The sequence below is a fragment of the Staurois parvus genome, unplaced genomic scaffold, assembly GCF_062004578.1.
Source record: "Staurois parvus isolate SC_StPar_1 unplaced genomic scaffold, SC_StPar_1.0 ptg000017l, whole genome shotgun sequence".
Lineage (NCBI taxonomy): Eukaryota > Metazoa > Chordata > Amphibia > Anura > Ranidae > Staurois > Staurois parvus.
This window is the reverse complement of record NW_028317813.1, coordinates 5,272,307-5,291,385: the sequence shown is the minus strand read 5'-3', so window position 1 is coordinate 5,291,385 and position 19,079 is coordinate 5,272,307. Positions and strand designations below refer to the sequence as shown.

The 19,079-nt window shown below is 43.9% G+C and overlaps 1 protein-coding gene across 1 annotated transcript in view; it reads right to left on the bottom strand.

The window, feature by feature from the left end:
* Positions 1 to 17,064, bottom strand: part of ACVR1B (activin A receptor type 1B) — a 70,069-nt gene extending 53,005 nt beyond the window's left edge. Inside the window, exon 1 of the mRNA XM_089679170.1 lies at positions 16,922 to 17,064. Coding sequence (XP_089535296.1) covers positions 16,922 to 16,994 — 73 coding nt within the window. The 5' untranslated portion in view covers positions 16,995 to 17,064. The remainder of the gene's footprint in view (positions 1 to 16,921) is intronic.
* Positions 17,065 to 19,079: the final 2,015 nt, after the last annotated feature.

Genomic DNA, 19,079 nt, shown 5'->3' with positions numbered 1-19,079 from the left:
GCCTTCCGATCGCATGACTGCCAATCACTGCGGTCATATGATTGGAATGCCCACCTCCTGGCATTTAGAATCTGTTAAAGGGCCGTGAGGAGGTGGTGGGAAAGGGTTAATTTTATCTTAACATTTTATACAAACCAAGGTTTTTTTCCCCAGTGCACATCACAATGTAGCATTAAAAAGCAGCCAAAGCTCTCAAAGACGTACACATGCTTTGCTATTTTGCCACAATACATAAAAGTTTCACTATTGTAATATTTTAACCAGCAGACTTTGCTGGCTATATTTCGAGGTAAAAAAAAATGTGCATACACAAATTACAAAAATGCTGCATTGAGAAAAACAGGAAAGTTATAATGTAATGGTTTATCACTTATTCCCAATAAAAAAAACAAAGGGAAGAAGAACATTTGCATCCAAGTCTGCTATCAAATTAAAGTACTATATGAAATTCTGAGAACAACAATATAAAATATATAAGGCCCCATTCACACCTAAGTGCAAACTTCGAAGCTCCAAAATGCTGAGGAGGAGAAAAAAAAAAAAAATAATCAATATTACTCTATGGAGATGGTTCACATTTCCACTCCAAGTAACCTGAAGCTCGGAAAAGCTCCATTCAGGCAGACTGATGTGTTTTAGGGGCGTTTTCAATAGCATAGAAATACATGGAAATGCGCAAATTAACACGTTTTGTCACGTGACCAAGAGTGTTTTTATGGCATGGCAACAATTGATGCCATACAAGAAATTTTTCACTATCAGCTAATGCAAAATGCCAGAATTAAAGTCCAAAAACGCCTGAACAAATCCCGCACAAACGTTTGTAAACGTGACAGAACGTGTGAAAAATAAAAAAAAAAACCCACACAAATATGCTACAGAGTGAAGGAAAAAAAAAAAAAGCACTATGGAACTCAAGACAATTTAGGGAGAAAAAGAACGGGGGACTCAAATTGTTAAGATGGTTACAATACAGAGGAAAGTCAAAAAAAACAAGAACGATTGTTGATGGTTGCCTTGAAACACATTCATTTTTTTTTTTTTTTTTTTTTTTAAAGGTTCTTCTACTGAATTAGTGTAAAGACCCTCAAAAACAACATTCTTTACAACTCAGATTTCCCAGCTGGCATAATCTCAGTTCATTTCTGATCTGTTTCTGGACTTTGGCCTCAAGGATTTACCTAAATAGACCCTTTTATTTTACTTTATTTATACACTGGCAAGCCAGACAACAGCCCACTGTAAGAAAGTAAAGAGAAGGATTTGGCTGCATAACTGAAACTGTCCTTGTAAAAAGCTTTTGAGTCACACTTCTGAGTAAGGACTGTCCTTGAAGTTAACAACTGAGGAAATAATGGTGTTATCCATCTTTTTTTTTTTTTAATCGCATTGTCTTTTGTATTTTGCATAAATCCCTTAGCGAATAGGAATTTAAAAAATGAAAAAAAATTACATATTCCTCTCATCTAAAACAGTAACGATATTCTAATTGTATGAGGTTTCAACGAAAAAACTCCCCAGTGGTTTAATGAAAAAAAACACATATAGCACATTACCAAAAGCACAAACACTAAAAGTCAGAACAGTATAAAAATTAATAGATTTGATCATTTCTTTCAGGCCCCCTATACCGGCTGATTTCAAACAGTGCAATTGATGTATGGATAGTGTGCCAACTATAAAACATTCCTTGTTGTTTCTTATTGTCTTTAGCACCTAAACAGAATCTTAATTTAATTTCTAACTGGACCGCAGAAAGGACAGTTGGAGATTTGCTGGTCTCTACAGGCAACAAAAAATGTTCCAGTGGTAGAACCTTCATAGAAAGGCCCCAGTGAGGCACCTGGGGGTACGTTATACAGTGAAGATTCTAATATTGATATAAAGTGTATATAAAGGCCAAACACTCATTTTGGATAGATTAGGAAATGGTTATGACCTTAGCCAGTTTTTTTTTTTTTTAATTGGTCTGCATTTCAAAGTATAGGGAAAAGTACAAAATATTTTTTTTTCTCATAATTGTCAGCCTTTTTTTTTTATAGCGCAAAAAATAAAAACCGCACAGGCAATCAAACACCACTGAAAGAAAGCTCAATTTGTGGGAAAAAAGGATGTAAGTTTAATTTGGGTGCAGTGTTGCATGACCGCGCAATTGTCAGTTAAAGTAACGCAGCAACGCAACACAAACCGCTTCTGTAACCGCTTCCTGACCGCCCCATAGCAGAAAATACTGCTACAGGGCGGCACAGGTGCGCAAAATCACACACACAATTTGCGCTCCCGTCGTTTTCACACCCCTCCCAGATAGTGTCAGATTCCCCATCAGTACATCAGTCATCACATTTAACCCCTTGATTGCCAGGAGCACGCTCATGCACAATAAACCTCCATTGCTAGTATAGTGTCTGAACGGATCAATATCTTTGATCAGATCAGCGCTATACCAGCCTTGACATTAGTACAGCGTGCCCAAAAATGCAGCGTTAGTGGGATCAGCCCCAGCGCCTGCGTTTAGCCCCTACGCTTACCCCCCCCCTTCTCCCCCAGCAAGTGCAGTGTCAGTAGGTCACTGTCACTTGATACCTTGCACACAAAACCACAGTGTTCGCAGAATCAGGCCTGATCTCTGTTAGCACTTGCCGGTAAATTTTGATGACTCTCATATGCAGCAGAGTGCCAGTACTAGTGCCGCGCTACCTTTTGGTGAACTAGTACCAGCGGTCTAAAACATCTTGGTCTTTCACATACTTCCTTGATTTTTGGAGAGGTTTTTCACGGAATATCTGTATGCGTTGATTGTGGATCAAAGCAATTTATATGCACAACAATTTATCGCCGCCAACCCAAATTCAAACCTTGCCAGACCAGTTGGAAGGAAACTCATTACGGTTTCCGAATTTACATTTTTTTGGGCCCAACCCTCAACATGGGCATTACTAAAAGAAATGAATTGCGGTTGTATTGGTCTGCAGACCCGATTCATCATATGCCCGTGTTCTCTGCTGCCATGGCCAGGCATAGATATGAGAGTATAATGTGTTTTATGCATTTCAACGACAGTACACTGTCTTCCTCGGGGTGACCCTGAATTTGACCAGCTCCACAAAATTCAGCCCCTCGCAAATCACCTTAACCAAAAATTTGCATATGTCTATACTCCCCAGCAAAAAATCTGCGTTGATGAGTCGCCGATTAATTTTTCTGGCCGCCTTGCATTCAATTTCTCCCCAGCAAGCGTGCCAGATATGGGGTCAAGATGTAGAAGACCTGTACAGCTGCAGGCATCATCCTGGTATCGTTTTTTTCAGCCAGCGATCGGCTTTCATGTAAAGGCAATCCTAATTGGCTGAAGGATTGCTTTTACAAGCAGCGGGATATGATGACCCCTCCCCCACTGCCTTCCTCAGCCTTCTTGGGCAGTCCCGTGCCATTGGGGGATCCTGAGTTTGCAGCCGGTGTTTCTGCCAGCTGACCATAGAGCTGATTGGAGACCAGAGTGGTGCCGATCATCTCTATAGTCTAAGAAATCGGAAGCTACAAGCATTTCATCACTTCCGTTTTGCAGGATATAAACAGCGTAAATTGTAAAAGCATCTGATTGCACAGATTTTGGTTTGATTAGATAATGTAAGGGTAGAGGAGATATCTAGAGCCTGATAGACCCCAGATTTCTCAAAAAAAGTGTGACAATGCCCATTGAAGTTATAGGGGATATTTGCATTCCCTATGATAGCAATAAGTGATGGGAAAAAAAAAATATATAAAACAACTCGCCCCTCCCATGCATGCACACCTGTGTGCACAAGCGTTGACCCTGTGCCGGTATGGACACAGAAATTGCACCCTACATGTGAGGTATCGCCGTGAACGTCAGATCAAGGGCAGTAATTCTAACACTAGACCTCCTCTGTAAATCTAAAATGGTAGCTTTTAAAGGCTTTTAGTGTTGCCTATGGATATTAAAAATGTATGCAGTTTGTCGCCATTGCACGGGGCATGCGCAGTTTTAAAGCATGTCATGTTTGGTATCTATTTACTCGGCATACCATCATCTTTTATATCTTACCAAATAATTGGCCAATATATTGTGTTTTTGTGCATTAAAAGTAAAAAAGTGAATTTTTTTTTTTTAAAAATTGCTTTTGGAAGAAAAAAAAAAAAAAAAAAAAAAGTACTATGCGCGAGTACTATGCGCCATAAAAAATTGTAGTACCCACCATTTTATTCACTAGGGTGTCTGTTTTAAAAAAATATATGTTTGGGGGTTTAAATTTTGTTCACATGAAAAAAAAAAACAAAAAACAGTATTTTTTGCTAGAAAATTAAAGTGTCAGAAAAGGCTTGATCTTCAGGTGGTTAGAAGAGTGAATGATGTGTGGCATAAACTTCTAATGCTGGGCATAGAATGCCCCCACCCCCCAAAACGACCCCTTTTTGGAAAGTAGACACCCCAAACTATTTGCTGAGAGGCATGTTGAATAGAATTTATTTTTTTACCACAAGTTTTTGGAAATTTTTTTTTTTTTTTTTAAACACAAAAAAATTGTCATTTAAATGATTTACTGATCACGCATGCCATGGATATATGTGGAATTACTCCCCTAAATACATTCCGCTACTTCTCCCGAATATGGGGGTACCACATGTAAGACGTTTTGGCAGTCTAGCCAAGCACAGGATCCCAAAATCCAATAAGCACCTTCAGGCTCTTAAAGGGCTTTATTTCCTCATTACACTTCCACACTACCTATCACAGTTTTGGAGGCTCTGAAATGCCAGGATAGCACCTAACCCCCCAAATGACCCTTTTTGGAAAGTAGACACCCCAAGGAATTTGATAAGAAGCATGGTAAGTATTTTGCAGATCTCATTTGCTGCCACAAGTTTTTGGAAAATGGAAAAAAAAAAAATACCTTTCTATTTTTTTTTAGATTTCAAAACCTTGTGAGGAAAAAAAAAAAAAAAAAAAATGAGATCTGTAAAATACTCACCATGCCTCTAAATTCCTTGGCGTGTCTACTTTCCAGAAAGGGGTCATTTGGGGGGGGGTTGGTGCTATTCTGGCATGCCAGGGCCTTCGAAACTGTGATAGGTAGGGAGTAAGTGAAATGAGGAAGTTACGCACCTTCAGGCTTTCAAAGTGGTCATTTGATTTCAGGCTCCTGTATGTGGCTAGGCTCCCAAAAAGTCTCACGTGTGGTATCCCCATACTTGGTAGAAGTAGCAGAATGTATTTTGTGGTGTAATTTCACATATACCCATAGCTTGTGCAAGAAATAAATCATTTAAATGACAACTTTGTGTAAAAAAAAAAATATATATATGTTTTTGTCATTTTCCAGAAACTTGTGGAAAAAAAATAAAATCTTACATGGACTCAATATGCCTCTCAGCAGATAGCTTAGGGTGTCTACTTTCCAAAAAGGGGTCTTTTGAGGGCATTTGTACTATCCTGGTATTTTAGCACCTCAAGAAATGTGATGAGCAGTCAGAAAGTAAAAACTGTAAATGCCATTATCTATACCAGTAGTTCTCAACCTGTGGGTCGCGACCCCTTTAGGGGTCAAACGACCCTTTCACAGGGGTCCCCTAAGACCATCAGAAAACACATTTCCGATGTGTAAAGAGTAGCTACTGTGTAGAAAGCAGCAGTATTGGAGGTAAAACGACACTCATGAATTATAATTACTGGGTAAATAATTTTATGGTTGGGAGTCACCACAACATGAGGAACTGTATTAAAGGGTCACGGCATTAGGAAGGTTGAGAACCACTGATCTATACCATAGTTTGTAGACGCTATAACTTTCACACAAAGCAATCAATATACACTTATTGGGATTTTTTTTTTACCAAAAACATGTAGCAGAATACATTTTCGCCTGAATTTTAACTAACTTTGAGTTTACTATATATTTTTTATAGCTGAAAGTAAAAAATATTGTTTTTCTTCAAAATTTTTGGTCTTTTTTTTTTATAGCGTGAAAAATAAAAAGCGCACAGGTGATCAAATACCACCGAAAGAAAGCTCTATTTGTGTGAAAAAAAGGACGTAAATTTTGTTTGGGTGCAGCATTGCTAATTCAGCTGATCGCAATTATCAGCTGAATTAGTGCAGCGCCGAGTAGCAAAAAGAGGCCTGGTCATTAAGGGGGGTAAATCCTCAAAAGTGCAAGTAGTAAATTGAACAAGCTGAAGTTAGAAGAGGATTGGCTCCTATGCACAGCTGAACCAGATTCTGCATCAATCCCAATGTTCACAGGGACAAAGATGAATCTCGGCAACAGAGACACAGATGACAATAAAAACCAAGTGTTTGAACCCCTCCACACACAATGGAAAACAAATGTTTTGGCTTGACATACACGAATACTGACAACCCTGTTATATTTTTAAACAAGCAATATAACATGCATAGATATAGAATTAAAAGGCACCACAAGACCTGGGATTTGTCATTGCCACAAGTGTTCTTTACATTAGACCAAGTGTGTGAGAGTTACTATATCTACAGTATGGTATTGAGAACCAAAACATCCTAATGGAATTATTTAAAACTATCCATCCACAAAGATCAAAGTATGTCCATTGTTATTATACAATGGATGACTAAAACAACTAAAATTGGGCCACAGTAAAGTGCTAATATTTACAGGGCTTGAAAAATCCCTGAATTCAAGTAGCCAATACATCCAAAAATATTAGAGATCGCACATAGCTTTTAAATATTACCAATTACTGTTAAAGGATACACACTCCTTTAGTACACAAATAGGTTGATTTACTATAACGGAAGAGTGCAAAATCTGGTCCAGCCAATCAGCTTCTAACTTCAGCTTGTTCAGTTAAAGTGTTACTAAACCCAGGACCCTGCATTCACTATCTGGTCTCCCACAGTACACAGAAATGCAATTATTTTAGTAAATATAAACTGCTAAATACCTTTTCTCACCAGCAGTTACAGCAGTCTTGTGACTTCTATCAGTGTCCAGCAGAGCACTGGTTTAAGCTTGTAGGAATTTTCTTTCTGCTCTAGGAGGATGCAGAACCCATGACCTCTTTCTGGACAGTGCTGATTGGCCCTGTGCTGATCACATGCACCCTCCCAAGAAAAAAAAAAAAAAAAAACACCTCTCTAGCAATACACACTAAACTGAGCATATGCAGAGTGACTCGACACGATATGTTCTATCAGGAGATGAGAGGGACACTGGAAGAAGGTGAGGATCAGAGAAGACAGGATCAAACAGCCTTTTTACACAATGCAGAGGATTAACCCCTCAGGTTCCAGTCAGCATATCAAGCATGCTTTGCTGCATATACAGGCTTATTTTACTGTTGTGGGTTAGTAACACTTTAAGCGTTGACAATAAAACCTGGAAGCCAATTGGTTTCTATGCAGAGATGCACCAGATTTTGCACTGTCCAGTAAATCAACCCAAAAGTGCCTGCTACCTCTAGCTGGACAGTCAAGCACTCAAGTTCAATGACAAATAACCAACCCTAAATTCAACACAATAGTACGCAACAATCATTTGCTTTTTAACTTAAATGGTATGATAATAAAAGGAACGCAAGCTTCCGTTAGGAAGAAAAAGAAAAATGTTCATGGCCAGCTTTGGAAGAAGCTTATTCCAAGTCTACAACACCAAGACATACTCCTACGTATCTTGGCAGAACATATTTTAACAAATCTACAAGTATGTTTATTTAATGACATTTCACAATGCATAATCCCTAACACTAAATTAATATTTCAGGAGCTGATAAAATTTAGTAGTTAAGTACAATCACTTCCCTACATGAATCAGAAAACCATTCTGAGCAAGTATACAGATTTTCTGTACAATGATCCAAAGATATATAGATATATAGATAGATAGCAATTACGCCTTGAAAAAAAGAAATAGGGACTGTTAGTAAGTACCCTGAAAGACCACACATACTCTAAGAGAAAAAAAAAAGAACCTGAAACTGTGATATCTTAAAAGCCTCATATGACAGCTGTGAAAATGTCTGTCTAGTCTACCCTTTAGCTGGGATCCATCATCAAAATTAAGTCTCAGGTTGCTCAGGGCAGCCTGATCTCATGGTTGGCCCATGTGTGCAATTAATAGCAGCACAGGCCAAAGACTATTTGATTTTTAAAAACAGGAATACAGATTACAGACAGATTGTGTCTAAATTACCAATAAAACACTGAACGGATGTGAGTGCCTCTTGTAACCTGGACTCTACATAACCATTCAACTATTCTAGAACATATGAAGCTCAGGTTTCCAAAAGTATTTTCTACATATCTACTGACAAATACATAAAAAAAAAAAAAGTAAAATAATAAAAAAAGGGACAGATAACCTTGTTGCTAGATGTGAGATTGTTTGCTGAAAATTAAAAAAGGAGCTGCCCCTGTGAGTGGAATTTATAGTACAAGTAAAGCAAGATATAACCAATTCAAATCCACTGAATGATGCGATAGCTGCCAGCCTTAAAACACTGAAGTACTCCAGAATAAACACAGCTGTAAATTGCAGACTTGCATGCTATTTATGTATGTATGTATGTATGTATGTATGTATGTACCGTATTTGCTGGCGTATAAGACGACTGGGCGTATAAGACGACCCCCCTACTTTTCCTGCTAAAATGTAGTGTTTGGGCTATACTCGCCGTATAAGACTACCCCTCTTCCAATGCACACCAGTGGGAGGAATAGTGCCCCATCATTGATGTCAGTGGGAGGAATAGTGCCCCATCGTTGGTGTCAGTGGGGGGAATAGGTGCCCCATCGTTGGTATCAGTGGCAGGAATGGTGCCCCATCGTTGGTGTCAGTGGCAGGAATAGTGCCCCATCGTTGGTATCAGTGGGGGGGGGGAATAGTGCCCCATCGTTGGTGTCAGTGGGGGGGGGGGGGGGAGGAATAGTGCCCCATCGTTGGTGTCAGTGGGGGGGGGGAGGAATAGTGCCCCATCGTTGGTGTCAGTGGGGGGGGGGGGGGGAGGAATAGTGCCCCATCGTTGGTGTCAGTGGGGGGGGGGAGGAATAGTGCCCCATCGTTGGTGTCAGTGGGGGGGGGGGGAGGAATAGTGCCCCATCGTTGGTGTCAGTGGGGGGGGGGGGAGGAATAGTGCCCCATCGTTGGTGTCAGTGGGGGGGGGGGGAGGAATAGTGCCCCATCGTTGGTGTCAGTGGGGGGGGGGGGGAGGAATAGTGCCCCATCGTTGGTGTCAGTGGGGGGGGGGGGAGGAATAGTGCCCCATCGTTGGTGTCAGTGGGGGGGGGGAGGAATAGTGCCCCATCGTTGGTGTCAGTGGGGGGGGGGAGGAATAGTGCCCCATCGTTGGTATCAGTGGGGGGGGGAATAGTGCCCCATCGTTGGTGTCAGTGGGGGGGGGGGGGGGGGGAGGAATAGTGCCCCATCGTTGGTGTCAGTGGGGGGGGGGGAGGAATAGTGCCCCATCGTTGGTGTCAGTGGGGGGGGGGGGGAGGAATAGTGCCCCATCGTTGGTGTCAGTGGGGGGGGGGGGGGGAGGAATAGTGCCCCATCGTTGGTGTCAGTGGGGGGGGGGGGAGGAATAGTGCCCCATCGTTGGTGTCAGTGGGGGGGGGGGGAGGAATAGTGCCCCATCGTTGGTGTCAGTGGGGGGGGGGGGGGAGGAATAGTGCCCCATCGTTGGTGTCAGTGGGGGGGGGGGAGGAATAGTGCCCCATCGTTGGTGTCAGTGGGGGGGGGGGAGGAATAGTGCCCCATCGTTGGTGTCAGTGGGGGGGGGGAGGAATAGTGCCCCATCGTTGGTATCAGTGGGGGGGGGAATAGTGCCCCATCGTTGGTGTCAGTGGGGGGGGGGGGGGAGGAATAGTGCCCCATCGTTGGTGTCAGTGGGGGGGGGGGGGAGGAATAGTGCCCCATCGTTGGTGTCAGTGGGGGGGGGGGGGGGAGGAATAGTGCCCCATCGTTGGTGTCAGTGGGGGGGGGGGAGGAATAGTGCCCCATCGTTGGTGTCAGTGGGGGGGGGGGGAGGAATAGTGCCCCATCGTTGGTGTCAGTGGGGGGGGGGGGGAGGAATAGTGCCCCATCGTTGGTGTCAGTGGGGGGGGGGAGGAATAGTGCCCCATCGTTGGTGTCAGTGGGGGGGGGGAGGAATAGTGCCCCATCGTTGGTGTCAGTGGGGGGGGGGGGAGGAATAGTGCCCCATCGTTGGTGTCAGTGGGGGGGGGGAGGAATAGTGCCCCATCGTTGGTGTCAGTGGGGGGGGGGAGGAATAGTGCCCCATCGTTGGTGTCAGTGGGGGGGGGAGGAATAGTGCCCCATCGTTGGTGTCAGTGGGGGGGGGAGGAATAGTGCCCCATCGTTGGTGTCAGGGGGGGGGGAGGAATAGTGCCCCATCGTTGGTGTCAGGGGGGGGGGAGGAATAGTGCCCCATCGTTGGTGTCAGTGGGGGGGGGAGGAATAGTGCCCCATCGTTGGTGTCAGTGGGGGGGGGAGGAATAGTGCCCCATCGTTGGTGTCAGTGGGGGGGGGGAGGAATAGTGCCCCATCGTTGGTGTCAGTGGGGGGGGGGAGGAATAGTGCCCCATCGTTGGTGTCAGTGGGGGGGGGGAGGAATAGTGCCCCATCGTTGGTGTCAGTGGGGGGGGGAGGAATAGTGCCCCATCGTTGGTGTCAGTGGGGGGGGGGAGGAATAGTGCCCCATCGTTGGTGTCAGTGGGGGGGGGGGAGGAATAGTGCCCCATCGTTGGTGTCAGTGGGGGGGGGAGGAATAGTGCCCCATCGTTGGTGTCAGTGGGGGGGGGAGGAATAGTGCCCCATCGTTGGTGTCAGTGGGGGGGGGAGGAATAGTGCCCCATCGTTGGTGTCAGTGGGGGGGGGAGGAATAGTGCCCCATCGTTGGTGTCAGTGGGGGGGGGGAGGAATAGTGCCCCATCGTTGGTGTCAGTGGGGGGGGGGAGGAATAGTGCCCCATCGTTGGTGTCAGTGGGGGGGGGAGGAATAGTGCCCCATCGTTGGTGTCAGTGGGGGGGAGGAATAGTGCCCCATCGTTGGTGTCAGTGGGGGGGAGGAATAGTGCCCCATCGTTGGTGTCAGTGGGGGGGAGGAATAGTGCCCCATCGTTGGTGTCAGTGGGGGGGAGGAATAGTGCCCCATCGTTGGTGTCAGTGGGGGGGAGGAATAGTGCCCCATCGTTGGTGTCAGTGGGGGGGAGGAATAGTGCCCCATCGTTGGTGTCAGTGGGGGGGAGGAATAGTGCCATATCGTTGGTGTCAGTGGGGGGGAGGAATAGTGCCCCATCGTTGGTGTCAGTGGGGGGGAGGAATAGTGCCCCATCGTTGGTGTCAGTGACACCAATGATGGGGCACTATTCCTCCCACTGAGACTTGCTGACCCTGTTCTCGTATGGTGCTGCTGCAGCCAGCATATGTGGTTGCAGCAGCACCTCTACACAGAACACTTACCTGCTGCTCCGGCACTCAATTTTCGCGGGGCCGCTCGGCTCCGCCCCCTCGCCGGTGATTGGCCGCCTGTGTGCCTTTCCTGAGCTACAGTTCTGGCGGCCAATCACCGGTGAGGAGGCGGAGCCGAGCAGCCGCACGAACATCCAGTGGCCGAACTGAAGGAGACGCTGCGCTTCCTGGACCGGATCGTCGTGGGACTGGATCCAGGTAAGAGACATCAGCCCCTGCAAACCCCTGTACTTAATGCCGCAGCCCCCCTAACATGTGTACCGGCGTATAAGACGACCCCCGACTTTTGAGAAGATTTTCAAGGGTCAAAAAGTCGTCTTATACGCCGGCAAATACGGTATGTATGTGCTGCTGTGATTGGTTTTTGTTCAGTGTAGAAACAATAGTTTGTAACTTGTCCTTGATATTCAACAAAACTTCGTGAACAAGAAAAATATAGCAAGTACAAAGTGTAAACAATAAATGCATACATTAATATAGACATTCACTGAATAGATGGCTATGTGATTTATTTATTTTTTTTAAATAAATAAAGGACTCGGTGTCCATTTCCATTCTGAGGGAATAGGACCTTTCCATGTAGAGCTCTGCACAAAATGCATCTCTAGGGCCGGGTATGCTTTAATGATAGAGGCCATTATTGTTCCATTTGCAGTAACACAGTTGAGTCTTGCCTCTGATTTTATTTACATTAGCCGTTATAGTTTCAGGACAGGCTTTCGGAGGAGCAACCCCCTCCTTCTGAGCAGTACTGATACACAGAAATTGAGCAAAATGCTAAAGTTTAGTGTACAGTACTGCTTGGACCTTAGAAGAAGGAAGTAGTTCCCCCAAAACTTTGTCCTGAAAATGTAATGGTTAGTGCCAATAAAAAGAAAAGTATCAGACAATATTGAACACTGGTGCACCCCCTTCCTTAATTTACGATTGAATTGTTTTTCAGATCACACTTCTCTCCCAAAAGAACATTCTGCCCTCATTCTCCACCATACATTTCTCCCCTGCTTACCTTCAGTTCTAAAAACAATATAGTAGGTAAAATCCATCCTCCAAGCACACTAATCACTATAAATACACAGAGGATCACGCACCGATGCCATCGTTCACCCCTCTGCAGAAACAACTCCTATAAAATGACACTGGTTTGCTAACGTTTATTTACAGCCTTTACTGCAGGTTTTCAACAGGTACCATACTCCGGGTCAGCCTACATAACAATCAAGTAAACTGAATCTCCTGTGGAAATGGCAGATACCCTCCAATGTAGCTGTTGCGCTCTCTCCACAATATACTGAATCTAAATGCAGTCTTTTTTAGTTTTAGAGTGGACATAGGTCAGAACCCCTGACAGCTTCTTACTGCAGTCTTTGAATCCAGGAGATTTAATTCCAGTGACATGCGCCTCTGGGACTTGATGTGAGAGAAATCTAATATTTTGAGTTGGGGATACTTATTCTGCTGACAAGTAAGGGCTCCTGAACAAGGAAGGCTATGCCCACGCAGTGTTAAAACTGGGCATATTTCTACACCCTGACAGGCGACAGTTCACTGCCTGTTAAGATCAATGACAGGTTGTGATACACAGCAGTGTTATGCACAACCCAGTAGTGCTTGTGTACAGGGACGTATGCCCCAGATGTACACTTTCTGCATATCTCAGCCTGATTATGACAGGCAGAGGGCTGTACACAGCACTCCAAAACCCTGGCTGCTGACACTTTTGTTTTTCATGCTGTATGGACAAATACATCCCCATACCAGAGTCCTAATGGTGGCCATACACATTTCAATAAATGATGGATTTATTTTCTGATCCATTTCTCCCAATTTGGATGATCGATCTATAGTCATCGATCCAGTCATTTGGTGTGACACACATGGGGAAGTGGATTTCAATGGATAGCTGGAAAATACAATTGTGAGTTATGCACTGCATCTCTGCTTTTACCATGTAAACTCATAATCCGATCAAAATATGATCGGATTCATGGACAAAGCATCTCAGTGTTAGCAACAGAAGTGACAGCTTTTCCACCGAGACTGGTCGACTCAGATTGACCGAATCAAGACTAAATCAATCAATCAGAAGGGAAGTTATAGCTATTCAATTATTTGATCAAACAATGAAATTGAAGCACGTGTGGCATTACTATGTGACCGTACAAAAAGCTTTAGGTTTACCAAAACTATAAAAATACCAGAAGCTAACTAACCAATTTGTATCCAATCAGGTGGCTCCTTACACTCTCCGATTGTACAATCTCTTTTAGAATAAAGGCCACCATACACATTACATATCTGACTGTACTCTTTGCACAAGCTACTTTAGGTTTACCAAAACTGTGTAATATTAGGACCTACATAAAATATCCAATCAAGCAGATGCTTGCCCTACATAAATGTATGTTGTTCTAAAGATTATACCATCAGATTGTAATGTGTGGTGAGCGTTATCAAAACTATAGGAAAATGTGTTCAATTGGTTTGAACAGGAAATCCAAACCAATTGAACACATTTTCCTGTAATTCATTAGGGATGTGACAATAATTATTTACAGATGCCTGGATCTTGTAGCTACTTTATCAAAACTATGAAATATGAGGTTGTACCTGAACTACCCAATCAATTTGATCCAATCAGATGGGCTCTTACACTACATAGTGATTGGTCATACTCTATACTATCTAACTATGCAATCTCCTTTAGACTAAAGAGCATCATGTACTTTGCAAACTTGACTGGCCTGTACAATATTTGAACAAGCAAGTTTAGATTTGCCAAAACTATAACATTAGGTCCTACCTAAAATAATCAATGTTTTATCCAATCAGGCAGATGTTTGCACTACATAGAGGTTTGCCGATAGCCATCTGATCATTACATGTGAGCTTTACCAAAACTATGTGATAGGAGGACAAACCTAAACAATTAACTGCATCAGACATTCCCCTGTACTACATAGTTGTTGGTAGATCTAAAGTAAATTCTGCAATCAGATTTTAGTGTGGATGAGCTATTAAACCCCAAAACCAACATTTATCATATTGCAGCTTACCAATTCTGCATTCGTTTTAGGCTCTTTTTTCTTTATTTTTAATCTGGTGATCCTGCCAGCAAGTCTGTTTTTCAGCAGATGTAGCAGTTACAGGGATGAGACAAACAATTTTAATACGGAGAGGGGTGCCTACCATGATCAACTTTTAGTTATGTAAAACCGTAACCCAAAAGTTGAAAATTTTCTTCTATTTTCACCTGGTGATCCAGCCAGTAAGATTGTTTGTTTTTCAAAAGAACAAGCTCTCCAGCAGAATGTACCAGTTAAAGATTAGACAAACCATTTAACACTGGCAAGGGTGACTGCAATGATCAGCTTTTATGTATTCATGCAAAACCTATATTCCAAAAGGAAGAAAATGTTTTGCTGTAACGGTTCCTAAAGTATTAGCCAGAGTTTGGCTTCAATGTGTTAGTGCATCCAAATCTGCTAGTCCATCTAACACTCCCCTCACCCATATTGACAATGCTCCTGTCCAAAGGTGTCTCTACTGATCCTTCAGCCATACTGGGAGCACTCTACAACCTGGTTTACTATGGTGTGCCTGCAGTGCAATTGTAGGTGAGGCTTACCGGCCGTTTTAGGTGTGCTCCCATTCACTTCTATTAGACCATACATTTTCTGAAACCGCATCAAACATGCAGCACATTGATGTGCTTTCTTTAAGGCCTCATGCACACAGGGCATTTTTGCAGACTTTTAGTGGCACCAGGTGTTTTTTTTATTACTGCTTCTAAATGGCCCTCCATGTTATTCTATGTGTCCATGCACACATTGACTTTTGGGAGCTTTTAGTGGCGGAGCGTTTGCATTCAGGAGAAAAATAAAACTCAAGGTCAGTGCGCCCAGGAGCAGCAGTGTTTTTGGTAGGAAAAAAAAATGCTTGACGTGTGTAATTGAGCATAAACGCATGCCAGCATTAGGCGCATTTAGTGCTTGAGCGTTAAAACATTTCAATGGCCAAAATAAACTATTAATCTGGCCAATGAGATGAACACCCAAACGTTTAACGCCAATAAACACGCTTAAACGCTAAGTGTCAGGCGGGGTTTTTTTTCTGCAAAAATGCTGCACCCAGGAGGAAGGCTTCTAGGAGTTTAACATCTTATGTGTATGGACTAAAACAGGCAGCCTAATGGAATTCAAAGGGAGTGCATGTAAAACTGCGGGTTAACCGCACATACAATCGTGCTACAGCCAAACCACATTGCACCAGTGTCCCTACTCTAAGGCTGGCCATACACTATACAATTTTCTTGAGAATTTTGCTTTAGATTTACCGAAAACCATATAACAGGAGGTCAAACCTAAACAACTTCTTTCAATTGTATCCAATTAGGCAGGCCCTTGCACAACATATTTGACGGTAAATCTAATGAAAAATCGGACAGAAAATTGTATATAGTGTATGGCCAGCCTAAGGCTTAATTCACACTTATGCATTTGCCCATTTTGCATTTTTGTGCGCGTTTTGTATTTTTTCGGTTTCTTTGGTTGTTTTTTGCTAAAGGGAAAATGTTTTTCTTGCTGTGCATAAAAAAAGAAAATGCAAAATGCACTACATGCATTTCAGAAGTATGCCCATTGAACTCTATTGCAGCAAAAACACTGTTTTTTGCTTTTAAAAAAAGTCCCTGACCCTTTCAAAAAACAAAGTAGCTTAAAAAAAAAAAAAAAAAAAAAAAGCATATATGCAAGCGTGTCCCATAGGAAACCATTTCAAATAGACTGTAGCACTAAAACACATTGGTTAATGCCTAATACAGGGGGTGTGTTACTGGCCAGATCATCAAGTCAAAACAGAGGGGAACAAAGCCGAAACAAGGAAAGCTAATGCAGCCATCACATCTAACCGTTGGTAACATGCACTAGATTACATTTTGGCTTTCATAACACTTTCATATGGGATTCCCTCACTTCCTGTTGTGTCCATAGGACAGGAAGGGAACTCTAATAGGACAAAGATGGGAAAACAAGAGGAGTTGAAGCCTATGGAAAATGGAGAGTTTTGTCCTGTAAAGAGATATGAATCAGGTAAGGCCTGAGGTAGTGACTAGAACACAGGTGGGGTGAGCTGGGGCGGAGTACAGTGATGTCTTCGGATCACAACCCAGGAAAGGTGAGCTGGTCAGGTGAGGGATGGTACTGTGTAGAGCAATGGGAGTTCTCTGAGGTCTCCTCCACACTGCCTGGGGCACTCACTTCCCTAAACACAGGTTGGAGTGCTCACCTCGCTGATAAACACCCCCCACCCTCCACACAGAGCCCCTCACAGTGCCGCCATCTCTCCTCCACCATGTATACACGGTGTATAGGTAACCACCTCCTCCCCCCTTCCTCAATGTCTGCACCCTCCTCCTCTCCTCGCTCCCCCGTACCCACACACAATTATCCCGCTTACCGTTCGTCAGGCCGGGGCCGCCGAGCAGAAGGACGCTCATAGCTACAAAGAAGAAGGCCGGCAGCTCCGCCATAGTAACCAGCGCACGGCGACCACTAAACTGCGCGACCACAAGCGAGCCAGACAGAGCAAGCACTACGGGAGCGCGCCGCACAGCACGGCCTCCTTTCACCTGTGGAACGCAAAGTCTGCGTCCCACGCCTCCCTTGCAGCGCGCCCCGCCCGCCCCTCTAGGAGGACGGCGCGAGTGTGGATTGGCTCTCCGCGACGCCCCGCCTAATTCCAGCAAGTGGGCGGTGCTGGGGCCGATGACGTCAGGCGAGGAATCTTTTGTTTCGACTCGGTGGGCAGCGCGTATTCGGGATCGAGCGTGGAGCGCGCCTTAAAGGGGCAGCGTGGGCTGGCGCTGGCTGTCTGCCGGCATTTAATAAAGCGCCTGGCTGTCTGGGCCCTGCCTGCAAATAGACACATGGCCGAGCCTGCTGTACAGGGGGCGACTAAGGCCACCCTGTGCACCGGCGGCTCGCTGTGCCTGCTGGGAAATGCTGTGGCTTCCCCGTTTGCGCCGAATTTCCGCTGAGATTTCACTAGTTTACCGTCTGTGGTGTTTACTGTCCCCGGGGTTGCATTGCTGCTGTGAGGAGAGAGTTTTATTCCGAGGGGAGTCACGGCTGAAGAGGGGGGATCCTATATGGGGGTTTATTTACCTGAATATATCCTGAGGGCTCTATGGGGATCACAAGGCTGCAAGTTTGTTCCAGAGACGGGTTAACCCCTTCACTGCTGCAGACATTTTTCTGATTTTTGAATACAATGGTTGAGTACTGTCCATGATCCTTTTTTATTTGCACTAACATACAAGCGTTCGGGGTATGTCCCCTTCGTCAAGGTCCCAGCAGTACTCCGCTTGGGCCTAGTGAATAGAATCAGGAAAGTTGCAATTTTTCAAGTCAGTTAAAGTTGGTGCACATGTTTATCAAACCAACTTAAAAAAAACAAAACATGGCGTTAATTTTAGTGCACACAAAACAAGCTGAGGATGCCATGAGTAAATAGATACCTGGCACACCATGCCCTAAAATTGCGCACGTGCTTGAAACAGTAATAACCGTCAGTACCCAAAACTGTCCATAGGCGTTGCTTTAAAGTGTTACTAAACCCACAACAGTAAAATCAGTCTGTATATGAAGTAAAGCATGCTTGTTATACTCACTGTGGAACCTAAGGGGTTAATCCTCTGCATTGTGTAAAAATGCTGTTCGATCCTTTCTTCTCTGTTCCTCCCCTTTTTTAAAGCACCACCACTTATCTCCAGACTGAACCCTAGGCATGCACATGTTCAGTTTGGTGTGTATTGCTAGTGAGGTTTTTTTTTTTCTTGGGAGAGTGCATGTGATCAGCACAGGGCCAATCAGCACTGTCCAGACAGAGGTCAGGGGATTTCCATCGTAGAGCAGAATGAAAACTCCTACAATCTTTAGCTAGTGCTGGGCTGGACACTGATAGAAGTCACAAGACTGCTCTAACTGCTGATGAGAAAAGATATTTAGCAGTTTATAGTTACTAAAATAATTTCATTTCCATGTTCTGTGTACTGTGGGAGACCAGATATAGTGGATGCAGGACAAAAAACAATGAACAGAGAATTCACAAGAGAAACGTGGTTACATAAAGGACAATGCGATACTCAAAATTGTAATCAAAATATGCTTTTATTAGCAAAATTGCAATATGAGACAATTGAGTATAGACTGCTAGTAGCCATCACCTCAATATAGGACTACAAAAATCAACCTAAAACCAAAAAATGAAAATAAAAAAAAGAGACATCATGGCTAGGCCATATGATGTAATATGCTGTAGAGGCAATGACTCAAGGGTCTTTTGCTCACGCAGCAAAACACATTGGGGTGCACCACCATGGTGGGGATACATGTATCATGAGAAAAATGCAATATTGTTGCTATAGACCAATAATCAAAAAGTGTAGCTTCTACTGACATGGAAATAGAAGCCCAATTGGGGAAGACTCACTGTATGAAAATAGACTTAATGCTCATGTAACTGGACACAATCCACATGTATATGCCTGTATCAAAGTGTTGGTGAGTAAGGCACTAAGTACAATCCGCTGCACCAGGTGACACTTATCTCATGG